This window comes from Girardinichthys multiradiatus, chromosome 1, assembly GCF_021462225.1.
Source record: "Girardinichthys multiradiatus isolate DD_20200921_A chromosome 1, DD_fGirMul_XY1, whole genome shotgun sequence".
In the NCBI taxonomy this organism is placed as follows: Eukaryota; Metazoa; Chordata; class Actinopteri; order Cyprinodontiformes; family Goodeidae; genus Girardinichthys; species Girardinichthys multiradiatus.
In genome coordinates, this window is record NC_061794.1 from 44,558,142 (window position 1) to 44,582,671 (window position 24,530).

At 40.7% G+C, this 24,530-nt stretch overlaps 1 protein-coding gene across 1 annotated transcript; it reads right to left on the reverse strand.

Annotated features, from left to right (window-relative positions):
- Positions 1–13,151: 13,151 nt before the first annotated feature.
- On the reverse strand, positions 13,152–19,816 carry sox18 (SRY-box transcription factor 18). The gene is made up of 2 exons (XM_047361358.1): positions 19,025–19,816; positions 13,152–17,360 (listed from the first exon to the last, which is right to left on the reverse strand). The coding sequence occupies exons 1-2, from the start codon at positions 19,422–19,424 to the stop codon at positions 16,033–16,035; spliced, it is 1,728 nt and encodes a 575-aa protein (XP_047217314.1). The 5' UTR covers positions 19,425–19,816; the 3' UTR covers positions 13,152–16,032.
- Between the last annotated feature and the right edge of the window lie 4,714 nt (positions 19,817–24,530).

Genomic DNA, 24,530 nt, shown 5'->3' on the forward strand with positions numbered 1-24,530 from the left:
ATAATATGTAGTCATGTGCCTTTAATCTGTGTCAGGATGTTTAGTTTCTTTTACATCTGTAGCTGACTTCAGATTACAACCTTAAATTAAAAAGAAAATTAAGAAGAAGAAAAAGGAAAACACCTAAAAAAAGTGGACACAAACACTTTAGACAGATGACCAGAACTAAATAAAAACAGAACCTGAGCCTGGGTTCCTGCTGACTCAGAATCTGGAACCGTGATTGGCTGATTTGACTGTTTCCACGCTGATTGATGAGTTCCACCACTGAACATTAGTGGTTAGGCCTGCCCAGGATCTGAACCCACAACCCACAAGTCCTTCAAAGCCAAGGCCACCAAACCAGCAGACCTCTGAGGTTTAACACCCACACCTTGGCTCCCACCGAGGAGGGAGGGCCAGAGCAGGAAGGAGAAGGAAGAATATACAGCTGAAAAAAAATACTCATAGAAGCTGAGGAAAAAAGTGAGTTAAAAGGAGAAAACCGAATATGTCTCTGTTATGTCTGTTAAGAATTTAGCCTTACTTATTTATGCAAATGTTCAAATTGGATATTAGCTTATTTGTATGTCCTTAGAGCAGACACAGAGATTAATACCCATTTTGTTATCTGCAAATAATGCTTTATCTAACAATCAGCTGCCACGTTCCTAAATCATTCTACCATAGACCAATTATTAGGAACAGTGAAAGTAATATCATGACCTGATCCTATGACAAAACCACTACGTTGCAGTTGCAGTTTTGACAAAAATTAAATTATATTTAGTCAAACAGCCGGCTATTAAAACAATCCAGGTGAGTGACATTTTTGCTTTGGCTTAATGTTGGAAAAAGGCAAAATGAACAAAAAAAAAAAAAAAACACTTTCTTGCATGTTTGTTCATTCTTTTGCCACTCAACATTTCCCAATCTAGTTTTTTCACTCTGTTCCCTCTGAGCATCCATCCATCCATCCATCCATCCATCCATCCGTCCGTCCATCGCCTTTTGAACATCCAAATTCAGGTTGTGGTAGCTCCCAGGGTGTTTCCAGGCCAGAAGGGATATAATCTTTCCAACAAGTTTCTCGCGGTGGGACATGGCTGGAAAACCTCCTAAGGCTCTCTAGGACTGAGTATAGCCACTCTACGGAGAGAGATCGTTTCCAATCAAGCACTACACACAGTAATAGTGCCCCCATTCTTCGGTCATGATTAGTAGTTGGATCAGAAGTGAGAAATAGGGCAAACCAGACCAGTAAATTAAGAGCTATGCTTTTGGCACTGTCATCTTTACAACAACTGGAGCAGTGCCGGAAGGCAGACAAGGCGCCAGACCAACCTTCCATCACTTGTGAACAAGTCAGGATTCTTAAACACATTTACAGTCTTCCAAGTCTTCCTTCATCAGCTATATTGTCTAATTATTAAAAAACAAAATTAAATTAATTAGCTTAAATAAAAAAAAGGATTCTTAAATGCCTCCTTTTCAGACAGAGACCTAATTGTGACCCAGTAGGAGCAACCTACATTTTTAAAGTTGAGAACCATGACCTAGAAACTAAAAAAGGGGTTTTTAAATGTGAAAGAATGAAGCATCACTTCCTGTCAGGAATATGACATACTGTATGTGTTGGCTTCAATGTGTCCTATTCTGTGTAGTGCTGGAGTCTCAAGCTCTAGTCCTCAAGATCCTGCAACGTTTAGACACATCCTCGATGCAGCAAACCTCAACCAAATGTTTGAATAACATTGACAACATGCAGTCAATTTCCACAGTCCGGCTAATGATTTAGTTATTTGATTCTAGTGTGTTAAAGCAGAGATGCATCTAAACGTTGCCAGAGATGGATGCTTGAGGACTGAATGTAGAGACCCCTGGTGACGTGATTGTGTCTTGGGAGGAAGGGTCCAGAAATGTACTGTCTGCTTCTGGATCAGGACAGGGTGCGTTTGTTTGCTGTGACAACCATCTTATTTTATTTTATTTGAACATATGGGGATGGATTGGCCTTAGTTGATGAGCCAGAGGAGCTTAATAAATATATTGCCCTGGCGATCCGTTGGAGGCCAGGATGAGAGAGAGAAGGCGAACTCGTGTAGAACAGGGCGTCCTCAGGACCTGGCCCTAGATGGGCAGGCGCTACACAGTATCACTCATTGCACCAAACCACTAGAATTAGTTTTGTGTGGAAATCACAGAGAACTCGTTTCCTTATATGTTTTCCCGGTCTCTCAAAGCGCTCTGGTCCTGGGGTTCCCCTGGTTGCGGGACCACAACCCCCACCTGAAATGGGCCGAACTCAGGGTAGACGCCTGGTCCACCCATTGTCTGTCGGGTTGTTTGAAATCTGCTGTTTCCCCTAGAACACCCACTGAGAAGGCTGAAGGGGTCGAACCGGCGGACTTAGCCATGGTCCCCACCAATTATCATGATCTTCAACAGGTTTTCAGTAAATCTCGTGTTTTATCACTGCCTGGCCACCGCCCTTATGACTGCGCCATTGAGCTCCTTCCTGGGGCCCCATTGCCCACTAGTCGACTATTTAGACTCTCTCAGCCTGAGCGATTGGTCATGGAAAAATACATAGCAGACTACCTGGCTGCTGGAATTATCCGCCCCTCATCTTCACCCCTGGGGGTTTTTCTTTGTGGGTAAGAAGGACGGCAGTCTAAGGACGTGTATTGATTATAGCGGGCTGAATTCCTTTACAATACAGAACAAATACCCGTTACCATTACTCTCTTCGGCTTTCGAACCTGTTCAGGATGCCACTGTCTTTACCAAGCTAGACCATAGAAACGCCTACCAACTCATACGTGTCTGCCAGGGAGACGAGTGGAAGACCGCCTTCAAGACACCTTTGGGACATTTTGAATACCTTACTTCGTAACCGGCCTACCACGTTCCCGTGGCATGATTGCCATCTTCACCATTGTAGATCGCTTTTCGAAAGCATGTCACCTCATTCCGCTACGAAAGCTGCCCTCTGCCCTACAAACAGCCAAGCTGCTAGTGAAACATGTTTCGTCTGGACGGAATTCCCCAGGAGATCTTATCTGACCGCGGCCCACAGTTCACCGCCCTGGTTTGGAAAGAGTTCTGCGCCACCCTGGAGGTGAAGGTTTCGCTGACCTCCGGATACCACCCCCAGGCTAATGGTCAGGTGGAGCGTCTGAACCAGGAACCTTGGGGTGCGTGACGTCATCAGATCCCTCCGAGTAGAGTACTTTCCTGCCATGGGTGGAGTACTCCCACAACTCCCACATCTCTGCTGCTACGGGCTGTACACCTTTTGAAACCTCCTTGGGGTACCAGCCGCCCCTGTTCCCTGCCGACAACAAGGAGACGGCCGTGGCCTCAGTCCAGCACCATATCCGCAGATGCAGGCGTATGTGGTCCTCCACCTCCAGGGCGCTCCAGAGGTCTGCCGCCCACAATAAGCACTACGCAGACTGCCGACGTGTGCAGGTCCCCGCCCTACCACCCGGGTCAGAAGGTTTGGCTCTCCGCACGCAACGTCCCACTCAAATCATTGTCAAGGAATCTATCTCCCAGGTTTATTGGGGCGTATGTCGTCGACTCTGTAGTCAGTCCCACCACTGTTCGTCTCCGTCTGCTGTCCAGTTTTTGTATCCACCCGGTCTTTCATGTCTCACAACTTAAGCCTGTCCATGACAGTACGCTCTGCCCTCCAGCCGAGCCCCCTCCCCCAGCCAGGGAGTTTCAGGGCCATTCCCGTCGACGAGGCAGTGGTTGGCAGAACCTCGTCAACTGGGAGGGGTACGGTCCAGAGGACTGGTCCTGGGCGCCCAGCTCCTTCGTGGTGGACCCTGCCTTGATCCGGGACTTCCTTTCCTCCCAGCGTGCTCCTCCTGGGCCGCCGAGTGGCGGCCGTTGAGGGGGAGGTGGTGTCAGATTCTGTGCAATAAAAGGGAGGACTGCCAGCACATCAGTGGCTGACTGTTTTGCCCCAGTGGTATTACAAACTGGCCTCTCCTCGAATCTCGTATTTTTTTAAATTAAGAATCCTCTTGTTAAGCTTCCTGCTAACCATTTGCCTCTTCCACGCAGGTACTGCCTTCCGTTCTCGCTAGTTTTTGTTAAGGAACCTCTGGAATCCCAAGGACCGTGAACTTCTCTGGACACTTTATCTGGCTGGCAGTCCAAACTAATCTGTGCACCGCTCTAGTCGCAAACCCTGTCCACCCTCCGATGGAATACCATCTCCAACCTCCTCTAAAGCTTCTGCAAGCACTGTCCGCCTGGTCAGCTCTCAGACCTGACACGCCCTCTCCCTGGTGGATACCCGGCTCCTGATCAGTAAGCTTTCCTCCATCTAGCAACATTCTATCTGCGTGACTCGTTACTTACCCTCGTTCTTCCTCAGCAGTCCAGCTCCTAGTTACGAGGGCCCTCGGACCTCGCTCCTGTATTTGAATAAATTAACGAAACTATTCTCTGTCTCTGAGTGTCTTCTGTATGTGGGTCAAGTCGGTGGTTAAAACCATGACATTCACGTGGCTTGACTTGAGATCATTTGAGCACGTGTGCAAGTTCTTTTGTAGTGATGCATATGTGAAGTATGCGGTCTATTGTGAGTTGTGATGCCCAAGCATTTCAACATGTCCGACAAACTCATACGCGTCTGACTGATTTGATAATTAAACTGCCTTTGCTACAGTATCAGACATGTAAGAAGTCAATGCTTGATAGTTATGTACCTCTGAAAGCTCACCTTCCTACACCGCTGAAACACAAGACAGATGAGCAATAATGTGACGGGGGCATTCTTTTAGAGTATGTATAATTTCTGACAAGAAAACTAGGAATAGTCCTATAACGATGTGTATTGTTGCACATGCAGACTAACCATGTAAATCATTAGATTACTGCCTAACATGCTTAGATTGGCACTAGAGAGCATTTTGGCATCACCAGTGAAATTAAAGTCTTACATGCAGTTGCCAGAGCATCTGGCTGTTAGTCTTAACAGTGATTGAAGGTCAGCAGACACAGATGATGCCTTGCAGAAAAACTTGTCAGCTTTCCTATACTCAGGTGTCATATTGTTGGGTGCCAAAAACACATTTCTGAAGCAAAAGTATATGAATGTTTTGGTTTTAATCGTGAGTCTGGAAAAGTCTTGGGAGTTTTGGTGTGGCTCCACCTTTGATGTTTTCCCTTAATGTTTCATTGCATTTCTTTTAAGTTTTTGTTTGAAACTTAAATTTATAGACTGAATCAAGCCAATGAATCTGACTTTATAAAAATTTGAACTTTTAAATTTTATTGTCTACAGACCAAAGCATGTCCTTAAAAGGATAAAACAAAGAAATGCCAAGCTTTTAATTCAACAAACCCTTTCTCTATCCCCTTTCCGTACAGCTCCTATCAGAGGAAATGAAGGCATTGCTACTTCCTCTAAAGACAGGAAACAGGAAGAAGTGGGGGAACAAAAGACAGAGCCTTTGAGCCTGACATCCTGCGTCAGAGAGGGAAAGACCCCTTTTACACTTACACACACACGCACAAACACACACACACACACACACCTTAACCATTACATCATCAGGCCATCTCAAGTAATTTTTGTGCTCAGCAAGAGCTAGGAAGTGTATTTAGTGCAAAGCATTTTTACAAGGTATAGAAGGTGAACATATAAAGTCCATGCACCTTTTTCCACCTCTGCTGTGATATACAGTACTGTGCAAAGGTTTTAGGCAGGTGTGAAAAAATGCTATAAACAAAGAATGCTTTCAAAAGTATAAATGATGATTGTTTATTTTCATCAATCAACTAAATGCAGTGAATAAACAAAAAAGAGAAATCTAAATCAAATCAATATTGGGTGTGACCACCCTTTGCCTTTAAAACAGCATCAATTCTTCTAGGTACACTTGCACACAGTTTTTGAAGGAACTCCGCTGGAAGGTTGTTCCAAACATCTTGGAGAACTAACCACAGATCTTCTTTTAATGTAAGTTTTCTCACATCCTTCTGTCTCTTCATGTAATCCCAGACACACTCAACGATGTTGAGATCAAGGCTCTCTGGGGGCCATACCATCATTTCCAGTAAGTCTTGTTGTTCTTTACGCAGAAGATAGTTCTTAATGACTGTGGCTGTATGTTTGGGTTCGCTCACTTAGCATTTTGTAAATTGATAAAAATAAACAATCCTCATTTATATTTCTGAAAGCATTCTTTGTTTAGAGCATTTTTTCACACCTGTCTAAAATGTTTGCTCAGTACTGTATAACCTTTGCAATTCAACTTACAACACGATAAAAAAAAACAAAAAACAATTAATAAAACTGCAGTTATCTGGTTTAAAAGGCATGCACAGCTTTAAACACATTCTTTAAGGTTGTAAACTCATTCTGATTCAACTCAAGCATTCAGGTTTCACATAACATCTGCTATATTTAGAGAATATGGTCACTTGTAAGTGAAGTTTACCTGTCAGAGTAGGACAGTTGCTCATTTGGATGCTTTAGCTAAAGCCATAGATTCAGAAAGGGTTACAAAGGATCACCATGATCTCATTGTACAAAGGTATCAGTCAGGAGAATGCTGCAACAAGTCCTCAACAATACATATATGTTATATGGCACAGTAAAGATATTAATAAGTTATTAATAAATTACTAAAACTTAAATAAATGATAAAAAACAAGACAGAAACTTGTTACAGAGGCTGCCAGGAGCCTGACAGCAACACTGAAGAAACTGCTTATTACTGTTATATTCTACAGATGACAACACTCATGTTTAAGGAGTTGGCTTATAAGATGTAATTATTGTCTAGTAATAAAAACATCCAGAAGACTCATGAAAGAATGTGTTATACATGTTAAATCTACTTTCAAAGATCGAGTTCTCCACAAAAACAACACAGCACTTGACCGAAAGAACTCCATACCAATAATGAAATATGGTGGTGGCCAGGATTGTGTTTACATATGCTTAAATTAAACATTCAAATTAACCTATTCATGAGTGGAGCTGAAATACTTGAGAACTTTGAAATGAACGACGCTGGTTTTCAGATGATGAACTTGCAGGGAGCGCAGCTCATCCTGGGGAAGTTTAACTTTAGTCTATTCGGGACTAAACAAAAGGTTTAAACCGTATTTTTCAGGGGAACATTTTAAATATTTTATGCAGAAAAGAGCCTCAGTATTTTCCCTCGAGGTGAGCTGTCTGACTGCTCTGTGTTTAGGTGCACACAGGTTAGCTGTTATGCACAAAGGGACAGTGTGTGCCATCTTTATGAGCACCCAATACTGAGAATGTATTTGTCTCTCGTCACTTTAAGCTTGACTCTGCTGCTGCTTAACTTCTGCTTCACATTATATGAAGGAAAAACAACCTGAAGGCTCAAGTCCCAACCATAAAAACTAATAGATTAAATTGAGTTTTTTTGTTCTTTATGGGCAGGAGACACCATCCTTCTCAACCTTCATCCTCATCTCCTGCTCACTGCCAAACAGACATCCCATCGTCCTCTGACCCACAGCTTTCCGGTCACACCTCAAATGTTTAATCTTCCACCTCAGCCATGGAGCCTTCTGCTTCTACATGTTTGCCTTTAGCCAAATCAGAAGATGCTGATGTCCCATTACCCTGACATCCCACACCACGAAGGTCCTAGAGAGAGTCCTGTTGGCCCACCTGAGTAAGCAAACAGTAAACCATCAGGACCCCCTTCAGTTTGCTTATTGCTGTGGAGTTGGAGTTGAAGATGCCATCATACACCTGCTTCAACAAACCCACTGTCATCTGGACAAAGCCAGCAACACTGTGAGGATCATGTTCTTTGATTTCTCCAGTGCATTTAATACAATCCAACCTGATTTGCTTTGTCAGAAACTCCAGACGACTCAGGTGGAGGCCTCAACAATCTCCTGGATCAAAGACTACCTGACAAACAGACCAGTTTGTGAGACTGAAGGGTTGTGAGTCTAACCAGGTAGTCAGCAGCACAGGAGCACCACAGGGGACTGTACTCTCACTATTCCTTTTTACTCTGTACACCTCAGACTTCCAGTACAAGACAGACTCCTGTCATCTGCAGAAATACTCAGATGATTCTGCAGTCATGGGGTGGATCAGAGATGGACAAGAAGCTGAGTACAGGAAGGTGGTGGACCGCTTTGTGGCATGGTGTGGAAACAATCATCTCATCTTAAACGTGAATGAAAAAAGGAGATGGAGATTTTAAGGAGAAGGAGATTTTAAGAGAAACAATAGGTCAAATGCTATTTCCATCATGGGAGAAGAAGTGGAGGTGGTGGAGGAAAATAAATACCTTTGTGTTCACCCGAACAACAGACTAGAGTGGAGATGCAACTGTGAAGCCTTCTACAAAGAGCACCCTGTACTTCTTGAGGAAGCTTAGGACCTTCAGTGATGGCAGCAAGATGCTGCATATCTTCAAGATGCTACATAACTTCTATACATCTGTTGTAGAAAGTGTGATCTCTTTTGCCATCATCTGCTGGGGAAGCAGCATCAGCACGGGAAAAAGCTCAACAAGCTAATAAAGAAGGCTGGTTCTGTTCTGGGGATTCCTCTGGTACCTCTGAAGATCATTGTGCAAAGAAGGATTCTTCATAAAATGAAAAACATTATGGAGAACCCTGAGCATCCTCTTCATCAGACTGTCCTACAACAACAGAGTGTTTTCAGTCAGAGGCTTCTTCAGATCTGCTGTAAGACGGAGCGCTACAGGAGATCCTTCCTGCCCACAGCCATCAGCATCTACAACGGCTCTTTGAGGAAACCTTCATAATATGAGCTACAACAACATTTAATTTCCCTTTGGGATTAATAAAGTATGTTTGAATTTGAGTTTGAATTGAATAAAGACAAGCTGAGGAATAAGCATTCTCTTGCACTTGTAGGGTTTCTCTCAGACCATCGTCAGGTGAGTATAGCAAAAAATAACAACACAGACGTTGCCTTTAATTTGCTATATTTTAGGATTATGTCTGCCAATGTGTTTAAACAGAATCAGGATTTTATTAAAGAGGAACATTGTAGTTTGCTAACCCTCTTATGATCAAGATTATTTATAGGTAAGTTGGATTCATTCCTTGTTGTTTTGGAAAATAATGATATGTGGAGATGTCCAACACAGATTTTATTTAGATGTCATTTATCTTAATAGAATGTATTATGTAAAACTGCTCTTTTTACCATACAGGGCTGGGATACCAAGCAGTGGTAGAGGGGAATAGGATATTAAAACATTAAAATGCATAGGACTAAATACAACACAGGAAGGGCAAATATTATTTTTATATTGATATTCTCTAAATGCTAGGATCAGTAATTTAACTGAAAACAAAGTAATATCAGTTTTTGAAAAAGAGAAAAATCCTTTGGCAGTTCCTGTTGCATATGAATTATTGGACAAAGCATAAGATTTATCAGAATCACAGTGGTCATATACAGTCTTACTAATCAAAAATCATGTGAATAAATATGAAGTAAAGGGTCATGATTGAACAACGCATTTGATCTGCCAGTGTAATAATATTTAGAGTTTATAAAATATAATTTATAAAGCATACAAAAGTTGTGACATATGGCTCCTCTAGCCAGATGTTGTGGCAGCAGCTTATTAAAACACAACCTTCAGAAAACTGAACAGACATACTTCCTAAAGTTTGGGTCACTTAACTAGCTAATTAGGTTTATCATGGCAAATACATATAAGCAGACATACATGTCCATACAGAGCAAATACATTCTTAAAACACAGTTACACAAAGTTTTATTCAAGTCTATAATAGCAAAACATACACAAAGAAGGCCAAACTCACAAATACATTTACAGCATAAACTGGCTGTCAACTTTAATCAGACTGTGTAAAATCACACACACATGGATGACCAGAGCTACAAACACTCATTTGGTGTGTGATTGTGTGGTTGTGGCGACTGATATAACTTTTTAACCACATGTGGTCCATAAAACACAGGGCAGACAGAACAAGACTGGAAAATCTTTCTTTCTTTCTTTCTTTCTTTCTTTCTTTCTTTCTTTCACACATCAGTCACTCTGCTAGATGCCTCAGAGTCACACTTAAAAAAAGATCCTCGTAGAAAAATCTTTTAGATCCTCCTTGGCATTAATTATTCAATTCAGTTTATCTGTATAGTGCTAAAAAAATGTAATCTTTACAGATTTTACAAACAGGTCCAGTTCATTTCCCTTTCTGTAGATTCCAAGTTCAAATCCAATTATTAAAAAAACTGAATTGAATTGTCTGATGAAATATGAAAAATAATGCATCAAATATAAAAGTATTACACAATTTAATTGAAAAGTAAAAGAAAATGTTCAATTTGAAAAAGTCACACTTTACTTTGTTCTATCTCAAAATCCTGTGCTCACACTGTGGAAAGTGTCCGTGTGAAAATGTCCTCAGTTTCAACCCAAACTGTCTCAGATTCTCTGTTGGACTTGCATTTCTGTACATCATAGGTGAGCCAACAGGTAATCAGATATAATATTAATGCTTCCCTGTCAGCGTGCTCTTTCAGTGCACAATAACTCCTCCAGATGGTTATCTGGCTTTAGAGGACAAAAAAAACCACAAAAAAAAAACACATCTGTTTTTAACGAAGAATAGTTTACAAAGATGCAGTTGACACAGAGCCACATATTCAGATTGTTTATGAAGATGGGTTGTTATTCACCCATCCACCCGCTGACATCCACTGAGACAGAGATAAACCACTGAAATGTGAGCTGAAGGTGATGGCTTGAAGGCACTAACAGAATCACATCTCATGCAAGAAGAAAAAATGAGATCATGGGATTCCCAAACCAGACACCTTCTTCTCAGTGACTACAAAGTGAGATCCTTTCCATGAATACCACTAACAGGACCAATGCTGAGGGACAACTCTGGCTCGACCTTGTGCCAAAACTGCAGAAACATCTCTTGCTTGGGTTATACGAGGACTGGACAGACCATAAAAGCATCCATGGCACATCATAATCTTATGGAAATGTTGATGGTGGTCAGAGGGCCCAGTATTGAAGAATGCTTAAAAAAAAACAATTAATAAATTAAATTTGCGGATGGATTTTTTTTCCAAAAGTTGCTGACTGATCTAAAGCTGTCTTGTCTGGGCTGGTTGTTGCAGAGCATGAATCCAACAAAGTTTGTCCGAGATAAAAAAAAAAAAAAACTACTACCATTGTACACACAGGTGTGCATCATGTGCACGCCATAGTGCAGGATTGCCAAACTCTGGCCCTGACTGCTTCAACACTCCACAATCAAACTGGTGAATTACCTCTTAATGACACGTTAATTTAATTCAGGTGAGCTGAAGCAACATCTAAATCTTGCAGGCCATTGGCTTAAAGGATGGGAATTTCACACGCCTGCTGCCAAATCTCACATACATTCATTTCCAGCTGCAGAAACGGGAATCCAGCCTTGTTTTCTTTTCCAGTCAGGGTAACAAGCAGCCGGGTGAGGTGTTCTCACAAAAATATACACCTCTTCCCCTTTTCACTTTCCACACATACAGAGGCAAACACACCCTTTCCGAACATCCTAAACTTCCACAGGGGTTTCCTTCTCGTTTCTAACATTCCTTTCAGCTACCTAAGCAACATACACACTGACACACACACAGATGCACACAGATACAAACACACACACACACTAAGGCCTGCAAGTACATGACTCACCTAAGGAAACCGTGCTCCGAACTCCACACCACACAATGTTTAGTAATTTTTACAGACCAGTTAAGATGTTCAAACATTGTTCCTCTCCAATGAAGATATAATGAAAAGCATTTAGAAAAGTAAAATGAAATATAAAAACAAGTCTGACAGAACATAAAAAGGATGATTAGAAATTGTTTATTGTCTTTGAAACATCTTGAAAGTTTTAATCCCCAAAAAATCGGTGGGAATGTTCTTCTACCCCTTTTCTTGTCATTGTCATCATTCTCATTAGGGACTGTTAGCTATTTGTCATGAAATGCTAATGACTAGCTGACCTGCTTTTTGCCACAAAAACACTCAGGTAATTAAAAAAGCAGAGTGAATCTAAGGGGCTAAGACATTATAAACTGTCCCTCTTTTAAGGTTTTATGTTTGAATGTTTGGTTTCTGTTAATTCTGAGTCATTTTCAGGCTTTCACACCCTCAGCTGTCTCTTTAGCTGCACCAGCTTCCAACTCCGCACACCTGTCTTCCATCGTAAATCAGTACACCTGTCCTCAGTCAGTGATCGCTATATAAATGTCAATGAATGGACATACAGAATGTAACACAGGGACAGATTAAGAGCATCAAGCTTATTTTCTTTTCCTTATTTGCTGAGTATTTCTGACATTATTTCAATAACATACATTTGAAACAATTATAATATAATAATATTATTGATTAAAAATAATAATGATGCTAAATTAATAATGAAAAAATCACACCTTGGAAAAGTGAACACAACATATGTTATAACATATAGCTTAAGGTGGTGGTGAGTTAGTGAAATAGTGAACGCTTTGAATGCAGCACCTGTTTCTCTCTGTTTATTGTTATATCCCCGTTTCCACTCTCTTTCCTCCCTGTTGCTTTGTGTTCACGTCATGCTCCAAGTTCTTATTTTAGTTATTCAATTACAAATCAAGTTTTGCTCCTGAACCAGCTTCCCAGCATGCCTGGATTTGGCTTCTTAAAGTACCTTTCCATTGTCAAAATATAAAATCAAACACATTAAAGTCTATGTATTGTAATTTTTATGACTACTTATTTATTAACAAACTACTTTGGTAATACTAGGTCATTTGTAGTTTTTCTGAGCCAGAAAAGCATGTTCTGAAACACTGAGGTATAAACCAGTTGGGTTTAATGTGTTGCATCCTTTGTGGCAGCAGTATTACATTTATTGGTTAATTCATCTATGTTTTAAGACTAGAGGCCTAAATATGGCTTTATATATCTTCTGTGGAAAGGCTACACACATCAGACTTAGAAATACAGTATATTGATCTGTAACCAATTAGCCTTTCATCGGTCTAAAATTCTTGATAACTTTCTTGCTTTTATTTGAATTTAACTTTGAACATAAAAAATAAACAAAATACATCTGTGATTTTTGTTTTATTGCCGCAGAGTCAGAAACAAGAGTAACTTTTTAAAGGTGTTTATTTGGTACAATTATTGTATACAACAGAACAGATCCATTTACACCCAGGGCACCCTTTTAAAACAAATAAACAAAACCCCTTTCTTTCTTTGTAGAAAATGTAAAAAATATCCCTGTCAGGCAGATTTAAAAGCATCCCTGTGACACTTCTGGGAAAATTCTGGTTTTAATTTGTTATATGACTGCTGAGAAAATGTCCTTTGATTTAATCCCAAAATTTTGGGTGTTTTCTTTATTCTCTCAGATAATTATTACCAAAAGGCCCAAAGTTATTGCACGATTCCAAAAAACGCTTGTCTGTCTCTGAAGTCCTTTTGTGTCACAGTAAATTAAATTGGAAAACAAGACTGCTTGGTGTCAACAGAGAAGAATGTCAAATGCAGATGTAGAAGCCTATTTTTAATAGTTTACTTGAAATCCTGCTTCTCTGTAAGTCTGCCTTGCTGGAGTTTAGTTAGAAGAAATTATTATTATTGTTAAGTCTTAAACCCCAAAAAATTGTGTGGCAAATGTAACTGAAGGCTCCGTAAGAGAGACTTGATTTTGTTCCACTGTTTCATGTACATGAAGAAACGAGAAAAAAGCAGTGTCGTCAAGTTTAACGCAGAACAGATGCAGGCTCCATCTCTCCATGGAGACTTCTTGTTTTCCTTTCTCTGTACACAAAACTACTACAGGACAGATAGAATGTTAAAGCGACTTCAGATGTAGATTTTTAATGAACAAAACCACATATTTTAACCTTTTATTTCAAATGGTGCCAATAGTGGGTAAGTTATTCAATTACAAGTAAATCAAAAAAGGGCTGAAGAGGATTTCTTTTTGAAGACAACTTCATGAAAGAACAGTGTCAGAGTGTGGTTAGCCATTAGCCTAGCTAAAGAGTGTCACTTTTACATGACCTGTTTCATCTTGAATCTTCTAAAAACAACAAAAGGCAACAGTGACACTTTGTTGGCATTTGCAGCGATATTAAATATATATTGGAAGGGGAACTTTAGGATTTTAAAGCAGGTGTGTGCAGTCATTTCTCCAGTTTTTGTCCTTTAGCCAAGCTAGGCTAACTAGCACCATAATTATAACACAAGTTTAAAAATGACGTACTGGTCTCACTTCCAGCAAAAAATCTAGTAAATGTCATTCCCAAAGCTTCCTTTCAGAAAAATAAACCAAAATCAAATCTTTTCTGTACAAACCCATGTTTCAAACAATAGACATTTTATCTTGAAAAAGTATTATACCTTCTGTACAGCTAATAATTAAATGCAGTGCAAAGAGAACATTTCATAGTCTAAATCTCTCTTTCAAAAAAAAGCACTGAATCAATATACACAGTAATGACTACATGAAACCAATGTTTCTGAAAGAAATACACAATGAACAATCAGAACAAAATCTTAATGTTTGCCCATATCTGGTTGCATGAGGTGGATTCAAACAAATTAGCCAGAAGTGTTTTAGAACCTGAGTGTCTATCATTTGCTGACTTGGGAAAACTTTGTTTTGTTTTAACAAATGATTTGTTTGGTACAAAAAAGAGAATTTTTAGTAAGATAAAACAAGTTTTCAAATCATCATCAGAGGATATTTGTTTGCCAGTGGACAAAGAAATGTTTTAAATCTTAAAATATTGTATTTGCCATTTGACAAAAGACCCTGACATGAACTGAGCTGAAGAAGGGAACGGGATGTATCATATGGTGAAAGAAAACCCACACTGACTTGTAAAACATCCTAAACGTTTGTGGGAGACATCAGCGGTCTGTTCTGGGTTAGTGGCCAGGCTTTTCTGACAGCACTTCTGAGACATATGAGGAGCCTGGATAAAGTTCCCCCCACTGAGTTTATTTTTCTCCCTTTCACAGTTCATACTGCAACTTTCTTATATTTAAACCTAAAGTTTCAGGAAAATTAATGTTGCTTTAGTCCGGGTAGGGTCTGTCATAAAATAATTTGTAATATCAGCTTTGTGACACTAGAATTTACTTTAAGATATTGTATTCACAACAAAGTTAATAAAGCGGCTGTGTTTTTATAAAATTATTTGACCACTCACTGACAGAAATACTAAAGCACCCAGAAGGCACCAGAGTTTTTAACGTACGCTCGGATGCTCCAAATCCTGTTTGTAACATTACCCTTGAGCTTTAGATACTGATTCTTAATAACATTTGGGGTCATTGTAGATGTGACAGGTCCTTGATTTCAAATTACTTACATAAATATTACTAGTGTGGACCATATAATGTCCAAATTAGGCCATTACTTCTGGATGTTGAACTGTTTTTGTCATTTAAGGTTTACTTTTAACTTCTATGGCAATTTCTAAACCACATATTGATGCAGAGGCAAAGGAAATAGAGAGATGCAATAGATTTTGATCATTAGTGAGTCTAATCCCAAAATAAAGCACCACAAATAAGATTTTGCTGTTTGCCCAAAGTTCATCTGCCAAAAACATGGGTTAGGAAAAATGAAAGACTTTTGTGAAGCATGAGCTACTTTAGTGTTTAATTAAATATTTCAACAGTAGCTCATGGTTTGTTCTTGTGGTCTGATCGTCTCTTTACAATGCAAATTGTGTTTCTAAAAAATGAAGAATTAAGTAAACTGATCAGTTAAAAGATAATAAAATAATTTAGGCTGTCTGAGAATGTGCCCAGAACAAAGTTAAACCAGAAACATTTTTTCACATTTAAAAAGAAAAACCTAAACAGTTTTTATTTTAGAGAAGGAGATGACATGATGATGACTTCAATAAAGTTTTGACTGTTAATTTAATCCTGTAATGTCATGTGTTCAGATGGATCAAAACAGAACAATATGCAAGGTAAAAGCTGTGTGAGAGATGAGATCCTGTATTTATCCAGTTATACAGGCACTGTAATAAACAGCACTGCTGGCATCAGAGAGAGCAGATATGAGAGGGCTGCTCCCATCATCACAACCACCAGAACCACTCATAATACTGCTAACAATGCTGTTACTGCTACTGCCTCCGACAGCGTTAGTACACCCAGCCAGGACCTTTGACCCACCCCCACAGCCTCCAACTAGTCCATAGGGCTCCTCTCGATTCCGTCCCATATTGACATACTGGTCAAATTCATGCCTGTCCACCTCAGACCAAAACTCAGCAGAGGAAGACCCCATATGGCCACTGGCCTCCAGACTGGAGTGGTCTGAGTGTGCAGAGCGAATAAAAGTGGATGCAGGGAGGATGCAGGAGGATGAACAGGAAGAGGAAGAAGTTTCAGGAGGAGGGGAAAGCTGTCCTAGATGAGAGGGGGTGAAATGTGTAGCACTAGAGGTAGTGTTGGCATACATTTGGTTAAGGTAGCCAAGAGGAGCTGTGCTCATAGTTGTTGCCTGGCACTTGACTGGCTCAGGGAGGCTGAAGGAAGGACGAGGATAGGATACAGGGGATGAGGAATCAGCTAGAGGTGGGGGACCTTTCACAGGAGTCCGTAAGGGGACTTGATGACTGAAAGCGTGAGTAGGAGTTAACTTCGAGCTAACAGAACTAACGCTTGAAGTCATGTTTGATTCAACAGAACTTATTCTAGTATCAAGTCTGGAAGTTCTGGTTGGACTAAGACTTGCATTCATCCCACTGTTTAAACTGGCACTAACACTGACGGAGTTATGGTGACTGTGGTTGTTATAGTGCTGACTGTAATGTGGGTTGTGATGGTGAAGGCGGTGGTAACCACTCCAACCTCCCATCCCTGCTTCATCTTGCAAGTGTTGGGGGAAAAACACGGATTCCCCGGATGTGTCTTCTAGGACATCCAGTGGCGACATCTCTGGGGTGGGTAGGCCATAGCTCTCCAGCTCTGTGTGTCCTGGGGTCGGAAGGTCCCTGAAGTGCCCCAGAGATGCCAGCAGCTGGTGTGGGTGGTGGTGGTGGGGAGTATGGCTGGATGGGTGCCCATAAGCAGAAGCACCAGATACACTTTCAGCAGACAAAGAGCCGACACCAGGACCCAAGCAAAGGCCTGGGGCCCCACCTTGAGCTAAGCTGTGTAGCAAGAGTCCAGGTTCAACTCGCTTCAGTTTTTTAGTGGTCTTTTTGCGTCTAGGTCTGTATTTATAGTTTGGGTGATCCTGGAGGTGTTGGACACGGAGACGTTCAGCTTCCTCCACAAATGGTCGCTTGTCCGTGGCACTCAGGGCCTTCCAGGACTGACCTGGTTGATGTGGACAAGAGAAAAAGGGAAAATGAATAAGCTTTTCATAAGAGCATGAAACTATTTATTGTTTTTAAACTGGAAATTATGTAATCTATCTGATCTGGTAGGCTCTTTTCACATTGCATGAGCATTTCACCCTCATATGCTGAATCTGAATCTCCTTGTACACCTAAACCTACAATCATTTTATGGGCTTCCTTACAAACACTAAAAAATCATGGATATCTTTTTAATAGCTATTTATGTATGGCCAATAAAAGTACATTTAATACTTCTAGTGAATACAAACACTTTGAAAGTAGTGTTGGCTGGCCCTTTTTGATCAACCCCCAGCTGCATTTAAACCACATTCAGACATCAGTAGATGTCTTTATGTAGACATCTGTTTACTTTTCACTTTCTACCACGTTTTCACGTTGCTGAGTGGAAGGCATTGTCATATTTTCTATGTCTATTTATGAAAGATTTGCTCTCAGGGTTGTGCTTGATGTATTTATGCCCTGCATTAAGTGTACATGTTTACATGTTTGTCTTGTGGTTTCAAACGCTGGCTGCTTCCAGATCTGCAAAGCAAACCTTTTTCCAGAAACGTGCGGTTTGGATTTGAGCGACTTTGAACATGTCAAGATGTAGATGAAATTCAGCTGTACAGTGAGACTAAAGGAGCAGCTCCCACATTTTTAATCTGAAGTTTAACTTGCAATTGGAAAACTTACAATGATATACAGATTTTTATAAAAACATATTAGTTAGTGTATTTAGTTTGAATCTTTATCTGCAACACAGTGACATTAACAGCTAATTTCCTAACTTTTTTATTGAATATGATTAGTTATTGTTGTTGCTGCAGCATTCTTTCACAACAGTCTTCCCCTACTGAGTAATTAAGAAGTGTCACTTAAAAACAGAGATTATACCCTGTTTAACCTCCGTTGGATTTGATGATGAACTTTTGAGTATGAAGAGTTACAATTAGCATAGTAAAGGGCAGCGGTTCAGTAATTTAGGAGTGGTTTGGCAATATATTTTTCAGTTCACATTTTTATCCTAAGAGACAACCTACAGGTCAGAGAAAGAGACATGCACAAAAGATCCCAAATACTTTTTTAATGTAAATACCTTAGTACAAATACTGTAGTAATATTTACTAAAGAGGCACCTTTTAGTCCGACAGACATTGGCATTGACCCATTTTCCCTTAATCAGCTCTGATGGGTGATCTTCAGATCAGTGTTGAAAATCCGATTTTATTCCGTATTCATTTAAGGTCCAAGCTAAGAATTCCCACAATTTTTGTTCTCTAAATGCATCAGCCAACCTCTAGCACATTTTGTTTTTCATTTATGTGGTTTATTTCTAGTCATTTATTCAAAATTGAGATCTGAAAGAAAACCAGAAGTTGGTAGAGGCCAGTAAAAGCCTGATTGGATCATTCCTTATATTTATCTGATTTCTGAACTCTCAATCTTTAATTTATTTCCAGAAACTAATGGTTTGTTCAGTAAGTATTAGCACAAAAAATAAAAAAGTAAAGTTCAAAAGCTAAATGATCCGTTCATAGATTTAACCATTAATTATGAGTTTTACATGAACATTGCTAAATATAGTACAGACTTGAAGAACTGCATTCAAAAACTTTGCTTATGTAAAGCTTATCTTACCAAGCATCTTGCTGAGCACAGCATTGTGCAGGTCAGGGTTTTGAAGGGCCAGCCGCTTCCTCTCATCTTTAGCCCAAACCATGAAGGCGTTCATGGGTCTGCGGATCCTCTGCTCAGCCCCTGAAGCTTTTCCATCACCTGACCCAACCGACACACCTCCTCCCTGGGTCAGATCTGGGCTCTGTCCTCTCGAGCTCGCTGTCAGAGCCATCCTCGGTTCGGCTCTTCTCAGTTCTCCAGTGGCATCAGGAGAGCTGCAGTCTGCTGAGAGGCTCTCTTCAAAATCCATCTCAGGATCAGAAGCAGGACTCGGGGTTTGTGACGTCCACCGGCCTCCGAAAGGCATTTGGCTGGGATGCAGAGAAGTCTCTCTAGGCAAGTTGGGCTCAATTAAATTCATTCCAGTGCAGCGTTAACTTTCTGTCCAGCAAATTTCTGCTTCAGTTTGGTTGAAAAACTCAAAATATTGCAACTGATGGATTTTGATGGAATCCCAAAATAAAGCATCGAGATCTGGGAGGAGAGTGGAGAAGAGAGATAAAGAAAAAAAAAATGAACAAGCTATGGTGCAGGATATTCCCTCTGAAAGAAAAAAATCCACAGTGACTCTGCCTCTTTTGTCCACTTTCTTTTTTTTTCTTCCCAAAAGACAACAGCTCTTGTTTGGATTTTGCGGTTCAGCAGTTGATTTCACTCAGTCAGTGAGGCCGTCCCACAATCCGTTTCTCCATCTCTCTGCAATGTTTGAAAGTTTTGAAACTTGTGGCCAGGTTTAACCGACCCACGCTGTGTATATATACCCCGCCCTTACCAATCAGATAAATATATAGCTGGGACCTTAACCAATGAGATGCCAGGCGGCTGAGAGGGAAAGAAATAAGTCTGTGTGTGAGACACAGTTAAGGGGGGAGTTCAAAACTTTGCCTCTCCCTTTTTCCTTCTCAACGGCCACCTTTTCCTACCCCTTGGAATTACATGCACACACACACACACACACACACACACACACACACACACACACACACTGTCTGCCTGTTCAGGGAGATGTAATCAGAGAGGTTCCATTGTTTTTGCCCAACTGAGACTGGAGTGTCTCTCTCTCTCTCTGTTTCTCACACACACACACACACACACACACACACACACACACAAAGCTATATACATATCCTCTAATGTGCAACATAAAACAAGCAGATGTCACATTTATAATTAACTCTGCCAACAAAAAAACACAATGACACATTTTGTAATGGCATGGAAATCTGCTGTGTGTGAGTTACTACAGCCAAATATGTGGGTGAGTGTGTGTATTTGTGGGAAGGACAGTGGTCACACAGCCAACCACAGTCACAACCAGAATGATTAGTGGCTGAGATTAACAACAGCTCACTGGGAAAATGGGGGACCAGAAGGTGGTGGTGGGGGGTGATGGCAGTGATGACGCCTGGGACATTATGTGCTCTGACAGTAGGGACTATAGCTTTCATACATGCATATTTGATAGTAATAAAGTTAAGCTGCTGCAAGTTGTCATTCTACAATTAATTAATTTATTTGTGAAATTATTGAAATTTATTGTAGAAAGTGAAGAAAGACAAACTTCACTATATAAGAGCAGTTTCTAACAGGCTGTATGTGCATACAGACTGGAAATTCAATGATAACATGCTAGCACAAGATCCGGTTTGCACTCAGAAAAGGTAGTAGTTCGAGTAAAACATAATAGAAACAGGAGGATGATGTATTAGTCTGGACTGTTTCACAGTGATAAAAGCTGAACCTTGTCTATTCAGCCTTTTTTAAAATTCATTCTGTAAAGTGATGATTTTCTCTCTAGAACATGAAGCTAAGAGGGAAAACAAATTTTCAACAATCTCTGCTGAGCATCATAAAACTATTACAAACCCCCTTCAGAGCAACAATACAATAACCCTTACACACACACACACACACACACACACACACACACACACACACAGACACACACACACACACATCCGTGTTTTACTATCTTTATGAGGACTTTTTGGTTACTTCCATTGACTTCAATTCATTTTCCTTGATTTTTAGTGCCTAACCTTGACCCTAACACTAACCCTAACCCTAACCAGTTAATACCTAACCCTAACCCTAAAAATAACTCAATTCATACCCTAGTCCTAAACCTAACCCCTGTCCCAAGAACGGAATTTGAAAAAGTGAGGACCAGGAAAATGTCCTCACTTTGTCAAAACGTCCTCACTTTGTCAAAATGTCCTCACTTTGTCAAAATGTCCTCACTTTGTCAAAATGTCCTCACTTTGCGATAAAAATAAGAAAAATGGTTCTCACTCAGCAACAAGTACAAGAACACACACACACACTTCCCACGCCCAGCTCCATGGGAGGCTCCTGTGGCGTCTCAGAACCTCCTGCGTACCACTGTTGTCTCAGGCTTGCCGTTATTAGTATGCGCGTGCATGTGTGTGTGTGTGTGTGTGTGTGTGTGTGTGTGTGTGTGTGTGTGGAGGCCTATGCTGAGAGTTACCGTAAGTGTTTGTAGGTGTGACAGCTTCAGTATCAAACCTTTGGCTTCTCTTTGTGTATTTCAACTATGTCTCACTTCCTGCAAGCCACATATTTTTAATCCCCATCGACGATTATGTGTAAAATAAGTTTCAAAGGACTCACTTTTTTACATTTACGTGTAAAATATTTCCCCCTAAGTGATCCCTTCTGCATTTTATTTCACACTTAAATGTTTAAAATTATCAAATAAACTTTATAGTCTGAGGAAGATAAACAATGTAAAAACAAAAAGCATTTCTCAAATAATGATTTAATGTATTAGGAGAAAAAGCTACCCTAACCAACTTGACTATGTGAAAAAGTAAATGCCCCTAAACATAATAACTAGTTGTGCCACTTCTGGGTGCACAACTGCCATCAAGCAGAAATGGAGTCTTTTGCATCTCTGCGGAGGAATTTTGGTTTACTGTTCTTTGCCGAATAGTTTATATTTATTTATTTATTTATTTTAGACATTGTCCACACAAAAAAAAACAAAAAAAACCCCAGAAAATTAAAAACCTTTTCTAAAAAGGCTCAAACGCCAATGAGCCCATAAAATAAAAAAGTATCACACTGAGCTCATTTAAGGGTTGGTCAGTGTGGTGATTTTGGAGTTTATAGATTCAGACAGCCTACACTTGCACCTGTACACGAGGTTACACAGTACCGCAGGGCAGGTAGACACACCTACAAACATTTTGCTCGCCCTACTCCATCATAGGACCCTCAGCAGCATCCGCATACCATCATTATATGCCACTTTGCATACTGCTTCTTTTATAGCGCCTCCACAAGTTAGCCTTATACATTGGAGTGCAGTAGGCCTTAAAGGGTCTAGACTTAACAGGTGCTGAGCATATTCCAAACCTGCTGATCAGCATATTGGTTTGACCATGGAGCATACGACGCTGTCTGTCGATGTCTCTATCATCTGACAGGTCTGCAGTCACATAGTGCCCCAAATATTTACATACATCACTGACATTCAGCCTGTTGCCTGAAAGAAAGAAAACAGGAAGCATCTGCTTGGGGTCCTCTCTACTCTGCACAATCATGATGGTGTTATTGTTGTAATTATATTTTATGTCAAATTCTCTTCATGGTTACATCAAATACAGCAAGTTGTCAAAACCCTTAAGAACAAAGCAGCATCAAACCATCACACTGCCATCACCATACTGTTGATATCTAGCGACCCCAAGCATGCAGCCAAAGTAATTAAGAACTACTTTTAGCATAAAGAAGAACAAGACTTACTGGAAGTGATGGTGTTGTCCCCATAGAGTCCTGATCTCAACATCATGGAGTGTGTCTGGGATTACATGAAGAGACAGAAGGATGTGAGAAAGCCTACATGCACAGACGATCTGTGGTTAGTTCTCCAAGATGTCTGGAACAACCTACCATCAGTAAGTGTACTGATGCTGTTTTGAAGGCAATGGGTGGTCACATCAAATATTGACTTGATTTAGATTTCTGTTTTGTTCATTCATGCATTTAGTTGGTTGATGAAAATAAAGGATTAAAACTTCAATTTTTGAAAGCATTCTTTGTTTACAGCATTTTTTCACACCTGCCTAAAATGTTTGCACAGTACTGTATATATATTGTCATTTTAACATTAATGGCTCTGACCCACATGCAGAAAGACTCAGGAGAATGTGAAACAGTTCTTAAGTTAGTTTATTTTGACACGAAAACAGGTTGTCTGGATCTGGGCTTGAAAGTGGCGGGGATCAGCTGCACACGAAGAGAGAGTGGTGAGTTTGGTTGCCTTCATGAAAATAGTGAGGATTTATCAACGGAGTTGTTTGCTTACAGAGTGAAGACTTAGGAATCCGCCAGAGGAGGGAACGGGGCAGGAGGATCTCTCCGAATGGATGTGGTAAGTTCTCTGTTACGTCACAGAGGTCCTTAAACCAAGGAATGGTTAGTGGAATTGAGTGCGGTGTTTGTTCGACTCACGTTGGAGAGTAGGCAGGTTCGTTTGCTTGTGTTCGGAAGTTCCGGAGCCTGGAGGGCAGCCAGCCTTAGTGGATCCATGGAGTCAGCCAGAAAGGTACCGAGGACTGGATTGGAACCGGGGTTCTCTTCCAGGGCCAGAAAGCAAGATGCCGGGAACCACTTAAGGCAAACACTGAGGCGAAGAAATGCAGGCTGCATCTCCCTTTTAAAGCTCCAGAGAAGATTACCGATGGGAAACACCTGTGCCCACCTCACCAAGGTCCTTGGCTCCACCTAGTGACTGAATGGTTAATGACAACTAACAGGACAGAAATCCCCAGAACCCCGACATACAGGGGTTGGACAATGAAACTGAAACACCTGTCATTTTAGTGTGGGAGATTTCATGGCTAAATTGGACCAGCCTGGTACCCAGTCTTCATTGATTGCACATTGCACCAGTAAGAACAGAGTGTGAAGGTTCAATTAGCAGGGTAAGAGCACAGTTTTGCTCAAAATATTGAAATGCACACAACATTATGGGTGACATACCAGAGTTCAAAAGAGGACAAATTGTTGGTGCACGTCTTGCTGGCGCATCTGTGACCAAGACAGCAAGTCTTTGTGATGTATCAAGAGCCACGGTATCCAGGGTAATGTCAGCATACCACCAAGAAGGACGAACCACATCCAACAGGATTAACTCTGGACGGACGCAAGAGGAAGCTGTCTGAAAGAGATGTTCGGGTGCTAACCCGGATTGTATCCAAAAAACATAAAGCCACGGCTGCCTAAATCACGGCAGAATTAAATGTGCACCTCAACTCTCCTGTTTCCACCAGAACCGTCCGTCAGGAGCTCCACAGGGTCAATATACACGGCTGGGCTGCTATAGCCAAACCTTTGGTCACTCATGCCAATGCCAAACGTCGGTTTCAATGGTGCAAGGAGCACAAATCTTGGGCTTTGGACAATGTGAAACATGTATTGTTCGCTGATGAGTCCACCTTTA

Bases quoted from the DNA above. Each gene is read 5' to 3' on its own strand.
- sox18 (XM_047361358.1), bottom strand. From the start codon at position 19,424: ATGAATTTAATTGAGCCCAACTTGCCTAGAGAGACTTCTCTGCATCCC. The intron at 17,361-19,024 runs GTAAGATAAGCT...CACATCAACCAG, and splicing joins TGTGCTCAGCAAGATGCTTG to GTCAGTCCTGGAAGGCCCTG.